The sequence below is a fragment of the Ovis aries genome, chromosome 4, assembly GCF_016772045.2.
Source record: "Ovis aries strain OAR_USU_Benz2616 breed Rambouillet chromosome 4, ARS-UI_Ramb_v3.0, whole genome shotgun sequence".
Lineage (NCBI taxonomy): Eukaryota > Metazoa > Chordata > Mammalia > Artiodactyla > Bovidae > Ovis > Ovis aries.
This window is the reverse complement of record NC_056057.1, coordinates 97,840,087-97,856,352: the sequence shown is the minus strand read 5'-3', so window position 1 is coordinate 97,856,352 and position 16,266 is coordinate 97,840,087. Positions and strand designations below refer to the sequence as shown.

At 47.9% G+C, this 16,266-nt stretch overlaps 1 protein-coding gene across 3 annotated transcripts in view; it reads left to right on the top strand.

Moving 5' to 3' along the window:
- The window catches only part of PLXNA4 (plexin A4), a 499,413-nt gene that overhangs the window by 90,501 nt on the left and 392,646 nt on the right, over positions 1 to 16,266 (top strand). For all 3 annotated transcript variants that reach the window (XM_012177152.5, XM_042248843.2, XM_042248844.2), the window contains one exon: positions 1,776 to 1,958. In XM_012177152.5, the coding sequence (XP_012032542.3) occupies positions 1,776 to 1,958 (183 nt within the window). The remainder of the gene's footprint in view (positions 1 to 1,775; positions 1,959 to 16,266) is intronic.

Sequence of the window (16,266 nt, the reverse complement as noted above, 5' to 3'; positions counted from 1 at the left end):
TGACTGAGCGAGGTAGGGGTTGTGTTTGGTCTGGGCTGTTGGATTAGACGATGCGAGAGAGGCCAAAACAGGATGTGGGGTGGACGTCTGCACTGCACGTGGCTGTACGTGCTCCCCCCTGCCCTGGCTACCCCCACCACGATAAGAGGGAGGTCGAGATGCTCGGCACACAGACATTGCCTGCCACCCCTGCCCCCCACCGCTGGGAGGGAGATGAGGGCCCCTGCATCCCTGGAAAGCTTGGAGTTGGCCACTTTGATGTGGCTCTGCTGGCAAGAGCCTGCCTGCTGGTTCTCCAGAAGCCTCTTCCTTTGGCTGGATTGGAGCCTTTAAAAAATGACACCTTGTATTTTATTTCCCTGCTTTCTCTGAAAAGTCCAAAGGCGTTTACAGGTATGAGCTCTATAGGCTTTATGGACCCCCATCAAAAAGTGGAGTTTGTTTCCTTCATCTTTATAGAGTGGAAAATCAAAGCACAGAGAGATGGAATGACTCTTAGGAGAGACAGTTCTTCTGAGAAAAAGGGAGAAATCCAGAGTAGGATCTTAGAGCCTCAGGGAGGTCAGTGCCAACCCCCAAGCTGCTCAGTGCGGGGCACTGGAGGCCCCTCAGCAGCCATTGTCGGGGTCTTCGCCACTCCCTAGGAGGACTCTCTAGCTGTGACCCTCTGCTTACATGGGGATCTGGGAGGCTGCAATGAAACAGGGAGACACTCAGCTAAAACAATGGGGGTAGGGTAGGGTGCAGAAATGGCTTTACTTGTTGGTTCCTGACTCCTGAAATTGTCCCGGAATCAGAAGCCAGAGTTGGGTCCCTGTGTCCCACGGGGTATCTGGGAATCCCGGGAATGTCTTCTTTAAGGGATGCTAAAAAGTGTTCCTGTGAATAAATGGTTTAGGAAATAAATTGTTCGGAAAAAATGCTGAGAGAATTTTAAAGCTATTTCTTCCTAAAAAGACTTTTCAGACATTTTTTGGTAACAATTAGGAATGTCTTACATGATGTTAGAATGTACTGGGTTTCAGGACATTGCCCAAAATCATTTGCCCAAGGAACCCGTTTATGGTAGAAAATCTTGTGGGACATGTGTTCCATGGAAGGCAATTTGGGAAACGCTGGTGAGAGTATGACAGTGTCAGGGCTGCCCTTCTTCATTATGCTGTGAAAGGAGGAGGCTGGGATGGGACATAGGGAGGCACTTGTGGCCCGACTGAATTCATCCACGAACTTTCCACTCTTCCCTTTCCTCCTTTCCCCGACTAATTGTCCATACACGTCTCTGCCATGGTGTTAACATTGTTAACATTAACGTCTGTGCATGTATTAACATTCCTATTTCTCTGTTCCACACCTTTGTGTCCTGATCTCTGTGTCTGCTCGACAGTAAGTGTGCAGATATGGAGACCTTGCCCCACTCACTCCCTATCAGGGATGTCTGGGTCCCATGCTCGTGAGTGGTGGCCCAGTGCTTTCCTAAGTCATGGTGATGATGGGCTGTCAAGATGGTACCTGGAGCAGCCGGAGGTGGGGCAGAGAGGCTGCAGAGTGTGGTAGAAAGAAGGCTCCAGGGATCTGTGACTTTCTGCCATGTGACTTTCTGCAGTCTACCTAGATGACTGTTGACAGGCTACCTAGTTTCTCCAGAGCTGAGTTTTTCATGTGATAAAGCAGTGATTTATACCAGGTGATTCATCTCTAAGGATTCTCCTAGCTGCAGAGTTCCCTGACTCAGTGCGAGTTGCTAGCTTCTAATTCTTCTCCCTCTTCCTTTTCAGCTCTTAACCATTGATGACAACTTCTGTGGCCTGGATATGAACGCCCCCCTGGGCGTGTCGGAGATGGTGCGTGGCATCCCCGTCTTCACGGAGGACAGGGACCGCATGACTTCTGTCATCGCTTACGTCTACAAGAATCACTCTCTGGCCTTCGTGGGCACCAAAAGTGGCAAGCTGAAGAAGGTAGGACAAGGGGTAGTCCATTTCGGTGACTGTGCGGACAGCCTGTCCCCAGCGGGACAGATGTTGGCTTGTGTTCTCTTACTACCCTGGGCCTGGTTGGTGAGTGATACAGGTTTGCACTACGGAGGTGTCTTGCTGTTTTGAGGTCGACAGTGGTATTCTTGTCCCTTCTCTGCCTTCACATGGAGGACTGTTGTGGGACTCACACTGGGTGAGTGTGTGGATCCACCTCTTCCACGGGCTGGTGTGCTCCTGAGAGGTGTGCGTCTCCAGGCTCCTAGTCTAAATGGTGTGCTCTGTCTAACTTGGGCTTATGCCCTAAGGCAAGACCTTTATTAGGCATGGATGGTTGGGAAGGATGGACAGGGGCAAGGGATGTGCCTGTTCCTCCCTCTTCAGCCCTTCTGGCTGGTGCATCCATCTGGAATCCACTCAGGGAACAGAGGGAGGAAAGTATATAGTACCTGCTGGAATTGCTACCGGGGCTAAGAGCCAGATCGTGGGACGAGGAAACCATGGATGCTGTGGGAGCACAGAAGTGCCTTCAGGTGGAGTGGAACCATGTGATCCAGGGACGTGAGCTTTCCTCCTCGTTCTCCAGAATGAGGCTTGCTGGCTTCAGCGGTCCTGGGTGACCTTGGCCCATCTGCTGTGTTTCACGTCCCCATCTATGCAGTACTCTGTCACCTGCCTCGGCTTGGGATCTCAGTGGGTTGGCACTGGTCCCCCAGAGTGCCCTTCTTGCTTGGATCAAAAGCCTTTCTAAAACTCAAGGCAGTAGGTCTCATTTTCTGTTGGCCGATAATCATATTTGAGTCTTTCTCCTGGGAAGTACTGATGCTGCCATGCGGAGATCCTGCTTGTTTTAATTAGGCTTCCCCTGGAATTTTCTGGACATCGTGCGGTCCAGATGGATGAAGCGGCAGTGCCTTATCTGAGACCGAGTTTCGATGCCTGCTTTTCTCTTTGCTGTGTTTGTGGGTATGAGCTTGATGGTCAAGGGGAAATGCTCTCTGCAGATCTCGAGATTGTACCTGTTATCCTGTCCTATGGTGTGACGGCCTATCCCAGCCACTGTTTTTCTCTCTTCAGATTGTGCATCTTTGTGGAACAGGTGGTGGGGCTGGAGGGTGAGAGTGTGGAGGGGGAGAGGCAGGGAGAAGAGTGTGTGTGGGCTGGGGGTGTGTGTGAAGCAGTCACATGGCTAGCGGCTGGAAGAGAAAGCGTATGTTGGTGAAACGCCATGGCATGTGGCAAGAGTGATGGAGGCAACCCACCACGCACTGGGGTCACTGCCTTCTATGTCAAATGAACAGATTAATTTAACCTTTGTCTTTACAGCTTGAAGAATTATATTTCCTAGCCACCTGCCTTTCTGCAAAGGCTATGTTGAACATAACTGAATGTTTTCTTGCTGCCTTGGCCTTCTTGTGATTTCTACTCACATAGTGGACTGGGCTCATGGACACCCGGGGAGGATGCTGGGAAGTGCAGGCATGTTGTGTCTGGTCGTTGCAGCCTTCCCAGCTCTTCCTCTAGGGCACCTTGTCACTCATCACTTCCAGATGCTGCCAGGAGTCCTGGTCCACATCAGCACCCTTCCTCCTCGCTGAGCTGTGGCTTCCAGCTTTCAGTGAGCTGGGAAATCAGATAACCAAACTTGCTGAAATTGTGTCTGATAAGCCTCCGTATAAGCCCAGTGCAGGGGTGGGGGGGCGCGGTGGCGGGGGGTGGAGTCCACGAGCTGTAGAGCAGGGACTTCAGGAAAAGATGTTTCTTTTGGTTGCTCAGGTGACTTCATTCTTCATGAGGATTCAACGAGTTCGATTTGCTGGCAAAGTGGATTCTAAATACCAAAGACATTCCCATTTGCAAGTCACACAGTGCGATGTCTGTTGACCTGCTTTGCTTGCTCTGATGGTTGAATAAGCACTGTTGAGGGTAAATAAATAAGTGAAGGAACTGGGAGTGCTTTAGGTCTTGTCTCTACTAAGCCCATCTCAGTGGAAAGGAGAGGTGACATCCTTCAATGTTCTGGAAGGTTCCCACCCCCTCAACTTCCTACCAGGGGCCAGAGGATCTTTTCACTTGCTGGCCAGACCAAGTAGACCCTTTAGAAGAAATTTTTTTTTTTTTGCTATTGTCTGAGCTGGTGGGTATATGGTGTCCATGATATAAATATTGAGAATTCACTGCACATAACAGAACAGAAAGTTATTTTCTCTTGGGGGAAAAAAAAGATGTTTCCTGGCCACGGCAGCATCGTAAACCTAAGTCGGTTGACTTGCAAATAAATGTGTGCTCTTGGTCAGAGGGTGGTCAGAGGCTGATGGGGGCTGACTCTCTCACCTGTGGAAGCCAGTCCCCTGATGGGGATCAGAGCGAGGCCCATCTCTGTGAGTGGGGGCTGAGGACACCTCCAGGCCCCCGGGCAGGCCAAGTGCACACAGACCTCCATTGTGGGGCAGCTGTGGGCAGAGCCTCGCCTTGAAGTGTCCCCCCCCTCCCGAGGTCAGCCAGGCTGGCCATAACAGGTCACACCTGACCAGGGGCTTTAGGGCTTTAGAAACTGTGGACTGGCATTTCTCATCTTTTACTTTGGAGCAGGGGGTAGGAGCGAGGTTCTATTTCAGTCACCCGGGACATTACACTTAATTTCCAGAACTGTGGTGGGACTGGTGAAGCGTAAACATTTGGGAAGCAGGGCCAGAGAGTCATGTGTGGGGGAATGAGCCAGTGGCCCTCCTGGGGGAAAGCCAAGCCATGCGGGCAGCAAACTTTCTGCTCCACGAGCTCAGAGCAGTGGCCTTTTTAATAGTTTTGCTGAAGCCCAGCTATACTCCTGCAGACTCAGCCGGCCCTGGGGGACAGTCTGAATAGGGAAAGGAAAGCTGGGCCGCCGCGTCTGTTGTTTGAAATAATAAAAAGCGAAACTGGCCCATTTATTTATTTTTTTCTAAACAATAGAATTTCCCCACCACTCTGGCTCACTGAGCACCACTCCCCTTGCCCTGTCATAACTCGGTCCTGCTTTTCCCAGAGGTTATCAGGACCCCATTCAGTCTCTGGGCAGAGGCCCAGCCGTGGAAAGCTGTGGGGCTGCAGGAGGATTTAGTGGGAAGTTTTGTGAGCTACTGAAACTGGGGTCTCAGGGTAATAGAAATCATACGGCCGCCGTAATTACAGAGCCGGTTTCTCTGAGCCCTGTAATAATCTCCCGCGTGAATCAAGGGCCTTGCAGGGTTCTTTGCAATATGACAAGGGACTCAAGGTGGGAAGGCTGGGCGGGAGGGGGTTAGGGGGTTTGCTAAGAGTAGGGGAGTTTGCTGTGAGTTTCAGGAGTTCAGGAGCTAGTCTGTAGCAGCTATCCATGGGCTGCCCTGAAAATTACTGACTTTCCATTTTGTTTGAAAGGCATGGGTCCCCATCATTGGCAACCTTGTCTCTGATGACCGTAATTTTACCCCTTTAGTGCACACATCACATGAGGCAGGGGGAAAGGAGGTGAGGAAAGTACCAATTTGGATGTCTTTTATTTTTTCTGATCTGTGTGTGTGTGTGTGTGTTATGGCTGGCATTGGCACATAAATGCTCCAGTCATCAGGAAGTGCCTAGAAATTTAGGAATAAGTTACAGGCTGTTACAGTTTCAACTACAGGTTAAACTCTTAAGGCCAGCACCATTCCGATTTGCTTTAAGGTGCCCATATAAATCTGAAAACCTTTGACCCAAGTTGGGAAAATGAAGTCAGTGTTGCCTCAGAGGACAAGATCTCTTTGCTTAAATATTCCAGCTCTGATTTCTCTGTCTCTTGCATTTTTACCACTAAGTGATCATATTTTATAGCTGCTGTTCAGCAGTGAATTACTGCCTGACATTAGTGGGAGAGACTAATGTTCATTGTGAACCAGAACATCATAAACTTTCACTTGAGGTGTGATTGCTCCTGTCCATTTTGTGATTGCGTCTTTCCTGGGTGTTAGGTTGAACTGCACACACCAAGGGGCGGAGCGCTGGGAGAATGTTGGGTAGGCAGAACCCTGGCTGGCCTTGCTGTTGGCTTGTAGTAGGATGTGTGTCTGTGTGTGTGTGCACACACACACACAGCCTCTCTTGTGTGGGTGTGTGTCAGGATGGAGAGTCACAGGAGTAGAGAACACAAAGTCATTCTTCTTGGGAACTGTCATGCAGCTTAATTCAGTCTTCCTAATTTTTTTGTGTGAGCCTGTTTGAATTTTTTTCTTTTTTCTTTTTCTTTTCTTTTATTGACATATAGTGGATTTATAATATTGTGTTAGTTTCATGTGTACAGTAAAGTGGTTCAGTTATACACATCTAGCTTTTCTTTTTCAAGTTCTTTTCCCTTGCAAGTTGTTACAAAATATTGAGTAGAGTTCCCTGTGGTACACAGTAAGTCCTTGTCGGTAATCTATTTTATGTCTATTTCATATATAATAATGGGTATATGTTAATCCCAAACTCCTAATTTATCCCTCCCTCTCCTTCCCCTTTGGTAACCATATATTTGTCTTCTATGTCTATGAGTCTATTTCATATATAAATTCATTTGTATCAGATTTTTTAGATTCCACACATAAATGATATCATACGTATTTGCCTTGTTCTGTCTGAGCCTGTGTGGAATTGATTTGCCTGTGTTTCATAGGCCCTGAACACAGACCCAGAAGGGCAACTAGTAGAGGGGGAGGAAGACTCGCCTGAGGCTGTGTCACTCTGAACATAAGCTCTCAGAAACAGATGCTCTGTGTGTGTGTGTGTGTTTCTGCAGTGCTCGAGTCACAGGGCAACACCACATCAGAGATGTGCAGCTCCTGCCTTGCAACTTCCTCAGTGTATCTGAGAACTCTTTAATATTCACCTGGAAATTTATCAATAAACCAATTGATAATAACTAATAACAACAACAATGATAATAACCAAATAAAAACAATAATAATAATAACAATAAGTTAACTAAAAAGAAACTCATGTCATGGAGAGCTCTCTAGATGGCTGAAGGCATCACAAAATTCAGTGGAGATACAGCTGAAACTCCAGCTTGCCCTGCGATCAGAGCAGAACCTGAGTGTACCAGATATAAGTTTTGGTGAGTTGCCCGTTATGTTGTTGTTGCTGTTCCATCACTCAGTCGTGTCCGACTCTTTGCGACCCCATGGACTGCAGCATGCTGGCTTCCCTGTCCTTCACCATCGCCCAGAGTTTGCTTAAACTCACATCCATTGAGTCAGTGATGCCATCCAACCATCTCATCCTCTGTTAGTTTTTCAAACCAGAGAGGCTGGCCGCTTTGCTTGTGGGTAGTCCCTCAAGCAGAAGGGAAAAAGAAATATTGAAGAATCAATGCCAGACAATTTCCATAACGAGAAAAGTGCATCACAGTTGTTGGCTCTTTGTCGTCATAGTTGTCATTTTTGCCGTGCTATTTTTGCATTTCCCACCCTGGTTTTGCAAGTATTAGGCCCACGTGGATCTTAACCTATGGGTTGAGTGAGGGGGATGCTGAGGCTGAGATGATGCAAACAGAAAAGTGTAACAGATGTTCCAGGGACCCTCCTTTCTCTGACTTCACATCTAAGGAGGGACAGAGAGATGGCTGGTCATTCAAGCCTGGGGGTCCTGGGACTGGCCTTCAAACCAACCTTGCCTCATGCCCTTCCGTTCACTTCTTGTGGCCCTCCTCCCACCTCGATTCAGTCTCCTCAGCTGGGCTGTAGGCCTTTTTGTTCATGTTGTACCTGTAAGACGTGGCCACCAGCTCAGCTGGCAGTATCCTCTTGTGTGTGTGTGTTAGTCGCTCAGTTGTGTGAGACTCTTTGTGACCCCATGAACTGTAGCCCACCAGACTCCTCTGTCCATGGAATTCTCCAGGCAAGAATACTGGGGTGGTTTGTCATTTCCTTCTCCAGGGGATCTTCCTGACCCTGGAGACCCTTCCAAACCCGGGTCTCCTGCATTGCAGGTGAATTCTTACCATCTGAGCCATCCTCTTGGGCACATCTTATATTCCTGAACAACATCAAGCCCTCACTCAACCATCCTTTTTGTGTAAATGTGTTCCCACTTGTGCTATTTTCTTATCCTTCCCTACTTTTCACTACTCAGCCCTGAGGCTCACCCCCTGTCCCACAGATCTCTGGGTGGGGGTCCCAAGTGGTCACCAGTGCTGACCTGAGTAGGGTTAGAGTGGTGTCCTCTCAATGGTGCATCTGCTGCAGCCCCTCTCAAGGCAGTTAGACCCCAAGAGCTGGAGCTTAGACTTGTTTTCCTCCTGGTGTCCTCTTGAACCACACTTTGAGATCCCCAGAAAATACTACCCTGGAAACATTTGTCATTCTGTTTTCCAAATGATCGTTGCTAGTGCGCATGACTTAAGGAGATGATTTTAAATGAGCTTTGCCAATTCAGGATTTATTGATACATGTATGCCATTTTTTTGAATCATATGTGTGTGTGTATATATATAGGCATTTGTGTAGAATGATCCTGATCACAAATTAAAGCACAGACATTAAAATTAAAGAAAGTGCTGCAGAAACACCCCAAATCATGGAGCGTGCTCAGTCAGCTGATGCTCAAATGCCAGGCACGCTGGAGGAATTTATCCAGTGACACATGCAATTGAAGTAAAATATTGTGCTTTACAAGAACATATCATTAAAATGAGAACTAGCAGCATATCAGGAGTCTGGCCATGTAACCAAGACAACAAAGATGGGAAAGGATAAAAGGCATGATGTACCAGAGGAAGAGGGAGGAGGCAGAAGGCAAGAGGAGGAGGTGGGGCACCTCGCTGTCAATGGTCCCCTCACTGCTGGGCTCATAGCTGATCAGTTTTGGACAGGAAGAGGATAGAATCTGGATGGTGATCCTGGTGGAGGCTCCAAGCCAGGATAGGACCAGGGCTGGGGAAGGCAGTGGTAGCCAGATTGACTTAGAGTCCCCCAGTGGAAGCTCTGATTGGGGGGTGGGGTCTGCTTATAGTTCCTACTTGTTCTCGAGTGACTTCCCATGAATGTGGCCATTGGACTTGCTGCCTGGTGCTGTCGCGGTGCTTCTTCCAGCAGCTTTGGTTTCTCATAGAGGCATTCCTGGTGACTTCTATGACAACTCCTCACATCTCCCACATTCACTCCATGCCTTCTATCCCGCCCCCAGGGGACACAGATGTATTGATTATGGACTGCTGTGTAACAAATGATCCCAACACAGAGGCTTAAAAAAACTTATCTTGCAGAGTCTGTGGGGCAGGAATCCAGGTCTGGCTTAGCTAAGTCCTCTGGCTCAGAGGACTATAATCAAAGTGTTGTCTGGAGCATCCATCATCTCCAGGCTCAAGGAGTTGGGGAGGATCCTCCTCTAAGATCATGCACTTGGCAGCTCAAGACCTCGGGTCCTCATTGGAGACCTCGGCCCCTGGCCATGTGGGCCTCCCCATGAGGCCACTCACACAACACGGCAGCTGAGAGAGGGAGCCAGCAAGAGGTGGTGAGCATGATGACAGCCAGATTTTCTGAAACCTAACTTCAGAGATGACTTTTGTGGCATCCTGTTATTAGAAGCCAGTCACATGGTCCAGCCTACACTCAGGGGAGGAGCTTCCAGAACGGTATGGATAAGGAGGCAGGCGTCATTAAGGTCACCTTAGAGGCTGCCTGCCACATGATGGCTTTGTCTCTAAGCCATCAAGGACACTTGAACCAGTACTTTTAAAGTTCAAGTTGACTTTTAGTGGTGTAGGAGGAAGCACAGCCTTACTCAGGAACCATCATGGCGCCAGCACTGAATCCTGACTTCGGGCTCCCAGAGACTTTGATTGACATGAGAGAGAACCCAAAGGATGAACAAGAAGGGGTGAAGTGGCCTGCTACACTCACAGGGCCAGAGGGCACCATATCGTCTTGAGTGGGTGGGTGGTCTGGGAGCTCGGGGAGGCGTCCCTAGGGACCCAGCTTATCTTAGGGAAAGGGTAGTAATTTGTGATGGTGGACAAGCAAGACTTACCTTTCATGTCAGTAACCGATGAGAGCTCTGATTCCATAGAGGATCCTCGCCCCCTGACTCTGGCCTCTTTGGGGGATCACCTAGCTTTTTAAAGTGAAGTGAAGCAAAGTGAAAGTCGCTCAGTCGTGTCTGACTCTTTGCGACCTAATGGACTGTAGCCCCTGGGATTCTCAGGGAAAGGACACTGAAGTGAGTTGCCATGCCTTCCTCCAGGGGATCTTCCCCACCCAGGGGTCAAACCCAGGTCTCCCGCATAGTAGGTGGATTCTTTACCAGCTGAACCATGAGGGAAGCCACGAGATGAGCACATGAGTAGGAGGACGTGTGCTCATCTTTGACCTCGCTTTTAGGAAGGGGTCATTTTCCTGTGGATTGCACCTGGCAGGAAAGAGGATGGGAAGGGGACTGCCGTGCTCTGAACACCTCGCAGGCACCAGGCACTGTTCTAGGTGTTTCCCTTGTACATTGATCATTCCATGGCATCCTCAGCCTTTCCTTTCAGGTAAAGACTACAACCTCCCTTCTACACAGGAGGAGAGGGATTGAGTAATTCACTGGGCGTGTGGTTTGATCTAAGGTCTGCCCTCGCTGATACAGACAAGTCATGGACTCCACCTGTGGGTATGCTCTCAGCCTGTGGGTAAATCTTACCTCCTGCATCTGGCCAGCATACCTGTTGGCCAGAACCTTCCTACTTTCCTTTCCTTCCCTCTGTCTCTGCGCTGGCTCAGGGCCCCGGTGGTCAAGTGTGGATGGTTGTAACTGAACTCCCATCTCAAGGCACCCCCACTTTAATTTCCTGTAGACTGTGCCACTCATCTATCTAAAACAGCTCCAATTCTCTCACTCTCTTACTTGAAAATCTATATATCTTCTTGTCCAAGCTTCTGTGGCCCCCATTGCCTGTCACCCACCTGCATGTGAGAGGGCCAGCCTCTCAAAAGACACAGGTCCTCCAGCTCAGGCCTTCAGCCCTGAACACTGCCTGGCCACTCATGTTATGAGTCTCCAGGATCCCAGCTAAATTGAAATACCAAGGAAGGGGCTCCCACGTAAGAAATGGTGAGCTTCCCACCTCCGCAGCAGCTCTCACATCACAAACCTCCCTCCAAGAACAGCCTCCCTCTTGAGGGGCAATTATGCTGGAGCGCATTGTACAGCAGAGTGGGCAGTGGTCCTGGGGAGGGGCCGGAGGCTTTCTGGGAAACAAGCTGGGCTTTCCCACTTACTGCTGACCCGCTACCCAGGACTCACTTGGGGTGTTTGTCTTGGGGGTTCTCACCAGAATTCTCTCTCCCAACAGCCCCTGGGGCTGTGCTCAGTGGTTCCTGATTACTTTTCCTGTTATTGGTCAACCAAGGTCCCCGTGACTGGGTTGTATCCCATAACTTCTTGGCAAGCCCCCTGCAACTGAGGACCTAATTATACCGTCTCCTTAGACCCCCTGGTGCTTTTAGCCTCTACCTCCACCAGTCCATCCAGCCTTCTTTTTCCTCCTAAATGCTGGTCCCCTCCACCCAAGCCTCATGGCTTTTCTCTGTCCTGGACCTGCTCACCCCATGTTTACTCTCTCAGCTCTTGGCCTCTGCTTCTTGTTGTTGTGTGGCTTGTACACTTTACATAGGGGAAACCCATTCACAGATGTTATCTTGACTGATTACCCAGGGTGACGGTGGGGTAGTAAGTCCCGAGGCAGCTCTGGCTCCACGATTTCTTCACAGATTTAGTGGCTCGAGGGACATTGTGACCAGATGGTTGATTCACTTGACCTGCTTTGCCCTGTTGGTGCCCCTCTGAGTCTCATTAGGAAAAGTGGGCCAAAGAGTGGGTCCATGAGCAGTGGGTGTTGGCTCAGGGGTCTTCCCCCTCCACAGGCTCTCTCTTCCTTGGGGCCACTCTCTGGCATCCCCAGTACCTCCCCTCAACCCAGTTTTTCTGCTTTGAGCCCCCTTCCAGAAGGTTCCTCCCTCACCATCCCCCACCCCGAAGGCTCCAGAGGGCTTGGGAGCAAGAAGGGTGGAAGGGAAGGCATACAGGAAGAGATTCTCGCCAGGGAGTTGGATTGTCTTTCTGCTTAACTACTCATATCTCGCACCAGATTGAGAGTATGCTGTGAGTGGGGGAGCTGAACTTGGCTGTGACCTCAGTGGCTGGTTGGACTTGAGGGGCCAGAACGATGCTGAGACCAGCTTATGACCCACTCTCATCACTGCATCCACAGGTCACATCAAATCCTGATGCTTCTCAGTTCTTCCCAGCAGGAATCCCAGAGGCCAAGTATTGCTTCAGTCAGGATTATACCTATAATCACATGGGTATCTTACACGCTTTGTGGTTTCTGATAACAGTGAAGATGGTTAGATTACCTTTGGTTCATTCTTAAAGATCTGTAAGTGGATGAAGTCTCTACATTGGTCCTTCTGCTAACTTGCCAGCCTTCCCCACTGTGATCATTCAATTCTCTCTGTTTCGTCCTAAGAGCACAGCATTTATCCATGCTTTTCTACCAGAATCCCTTTACAGCGATTTCTCATGATAGGGGCGCTGGCTTTTTGAAAAGTTGTGTGTACCTAAAGCCATATTTTAAATGCTTTAGATGAGCATACAACAAGAATGTCTTATTTAATCTTTATGATTAAAGCTCTTCTGGGCCTTCCCCCAGATATACCAGGCTTGGGAGAGGAAATTACATTTTAAATATCACTCACAGAATCCATCTTTCTTAAATCCCATGAAGTTTTATCAAGCAGGATCATTTGAGGCCTTGTATGGGCCTGAACCATGCTGCTGGCCTTAAGTGCACCTGTGGCAGCTGGGGAACTGGTCTCCTAGTGAGCTGGGCAGGGTCAAGGACACCTTGACTGACTGCTTCATCACCCGATGGTAAGATCATGGGCTTAAGAGATAGGAGTTCATCAAAGGGACCAATGAATCCTTTTCTAAACCGAAGAACACTTTCCTAAAATTAATAGCCTCTGAATATATTTATTTTACTAAGATGAGTTTTTATTCAGTCACAGTTTGATTACCCAGAAGTCATAGGTAATAGTTTCAAAATCTTAGAATTTTTCCCAAGAGGAATTTGTTCATTTTCTTTGCATTAAAAAATAGTTGTTTTTTTGTTTGTTTGTTTGTTTTTTTACTTCTGGATCAGACTTGTAGACTTCTCCCCCAGCATGTCTAAACCTTTTCTAGTTAGATGTGGGTGTCCAACACAATATTTTCCTGAAATGCTAAATAAAAAACATATTTGAAGATTGACTCTTGGGGCTTAGCGTCTTATAGTACCCGTGTGTGTGTGTCTGTGTTTGTGTGTGTGTATCAGCTAGTTTAGGCTAAGTTATGGCACAGTAACAAATAACCCCCGGTTTAAGTGACTACCACAGCAGCATAAACTTGTCTCCAGCTCATGTTCACGTGCACCTTGGTTTGGCTGCAGCTACGCTCTGGGTCACTTCTTTCAGACAGAGGCTAAAGACATGCCCAGATCCCTCTCGGATGTTAATGCTGTGGCTTGGACATGGCACATGTCATTGGCCCTCACATTTTATAGGCGACACCAAAGGGAATAGTGTGGAGACTATACTCTCACTACGGGAAGAGGCCAGGTGCATATATGTTCCTGGAGGGAGGGACAGAGAATATTCTGTCAATAATACAGTTTACTTTAAGGATTACTATTGTGAACATCACCTTGAGTCAAGACATATCTGCTGGACCTATCTGTAATATGCCAGGTGTTTCTTGAATTAAAGAGCACAAGGTATCTTCTTACTCAATATTGGAGAAGATGTATGAAAAATACAGAATGTGGCTGGTTTAATGCCATCAAGCTCAGAAATTGTGTTGGAGATTTTTAAAAACCAAATGCTCTATCAGCTTGTTTTCCTGTGGCGTGCTTTTTCTTCTGAAACTGAAATGAGAATCGCTCAGTCCCTTCCTTTAGTGAGGGCTGTAGTTGTTTGTATTTCCCTGCATCCAATTTTCCTTAAGAGTGAGGGTACTTTTCTGCTTAAATACAAAGATTAGAATGTGCTCAGTGGGTGTCTCTTGGAATAATTAAATCATCCAAATTTATTAACTCATTTCTCGTAACTACAATTAAATGGGATCTTCCAAATTAATTTTCCCCATGTAATTTACTCCACCCACCCACAAATTCCCCCATCTCCCCTTTGTCCTTTTGTTTTTTGACTATAAATTCTAAAAAAATTCACTCTGGACACAGTCAGGACCACTGGCCCTTGAAATTCATCCTTCAGGTGAGGAACCTAATTTGGGAATTTTAGCTCCAAAGCTGGCTACTGACTCAGGGCCAGGTTCCCCATCAGGCTTCCCCACCATCTCCTCCTCTTTGGAAATGGCAGAAGGGCAGGGCTGGAATCCTGCATGGAGGAAGCAATCCTACAGACTGGTTTGAAAAACCCTGATTTTTTTCAGCCTTTGAACTCATTCTGTGGATAGCCAATTTTTTGACTGACATGTCTTAAACTTACATCATATTGGCGATGCCTGAGGAGTCCTTGAACATCCATAACTGGATGGCATGTGGAATAATTAAATGATACATATTTTCATGGCTGAGCTGGTGGCAGCCACTGGGTGAGTCTTGGAAATCAAAGAAAGCTTATAAGGAGTTGCCCTGTTGCAGATGTGCTAGAAGGAGCCCTCTGATCCTTTCTAAGCTCTTCACCTTTGATTTTCAGGTGGATACGAGATACACCCACATATGCATGACTGTGGACCCTCTGCCACACATACACACACATTCACGTCATAAACATGCACATGTACCTAATTCCATGTGTACCTGTGTGCACTCATGCATGCTGATGTGTACCCATGCATGCACACTTAGGAGCCAGACCTGTCTCTTAAAAAAAAAAAAATTGAAGTATAGTAGATTTACAGTGTTGAAATAATTTCTGCTGTACAGCAGAGTGGCTCAGCTACACACATACATGCATTCCTTTTCTCATATTCTTTTCCATTATGATCAATCCCAGGAGACTGGATATAATTCCCCATGCTATACAGTAGGACCTCGTTGTTCATCCATTCTAATGTAATAGTTTGCATCTACTAACCCCAGACTCCCAGTCCGTACTTCTCCCTCGCCTCCGCCCCCTTGGCAACCACACTCCTGCTCTCTACATCTGTGATTCTGTTTCTGCATTGGAGATGAGTTCATTTGTGCCATATTTTAGATTCTAGACCCTTCTCTTTGCACTCAAGCCTAGGGCAGGTCCTCCTGTGCTCTGCCCTCTTGGACTGAGCCCACTCCCTCGCATTCTCTCTGGGAAATTAGCAGCACACCATCTAATCAGTTTACCTCTGACTCGCCCACTTTGGCTTTGAGATGATGACAGAGTGCAGCTATTTAGCTGTCAAACGCTCTGACTATTGCCCAGATGGACAGCGCCTCAAACATCAGAGTGGTTTCTTGCTCCCTCGTGAGTGGGGGGTAATGAGTCTCCCAGTTGCTTTTTTAAGTGCTTCATGCATCTGCCTTTAATTTTAATGCCTCTTGCCTGCTGACCTCGCTTCCCGGCAGCCAGCCTAAGTGTGATTCCCATAATTAACTTAGTGATAATTTAATCTCTCTGCTTTAAATTTGATTGTTTTTGAGGGACTGGGGTCTGGGGACAGGAGAAAGGGGAACTTTGCACCTTGTATGACCTTTGTGTTCGTCTGGACTCTTTCTTTGACGGCAGCAAGATCAGAGGGATATAGCTGGGTCGGGTGACGGGACACAGGGAGAGAGAGGCTCAGGGCATCATGGGTAGATTCGAGAAAGGATGCTAAAACAAAACTCTCTCTCCATTCCTTTTCTTGTAAGAGGTCGTCTTTCTTTGTCCCCTTTTCTCCCCCCAAAATGTGCAAACATGTGAGCGAGAGTACACACTGCTTTCAGATGCTTTGATGGGGAGTAGCTTGAAAATGAAAAAATAATAAACTTCCTTAGTGGTCATGGCAACCATTCTCTTAAGCCAGAAGAAGGCAAGAAGGGGAAAAAGGCACCATTGGGTGCTACCCTGCTACTTCCCATGTTCGCTCCTAGGCATCCCCGCAGCCTTTGTGCCCTAGTGTCTGTCCAGGTCTGTGTCAGGGGTTTCCCATGCTTCTAAACTGTTGAAACTGAGACTGGCAGATTGCCTGAAGAGGTGGAACTGACAGCTGGGAAACCTCGACTTTGCTGCTGGCTGCACTCCTGATTTTGGACAAATTGTTTATCTATACATATTTCACCTTCTGAGCAACTCGCATGCTAATATATGCACCCTCC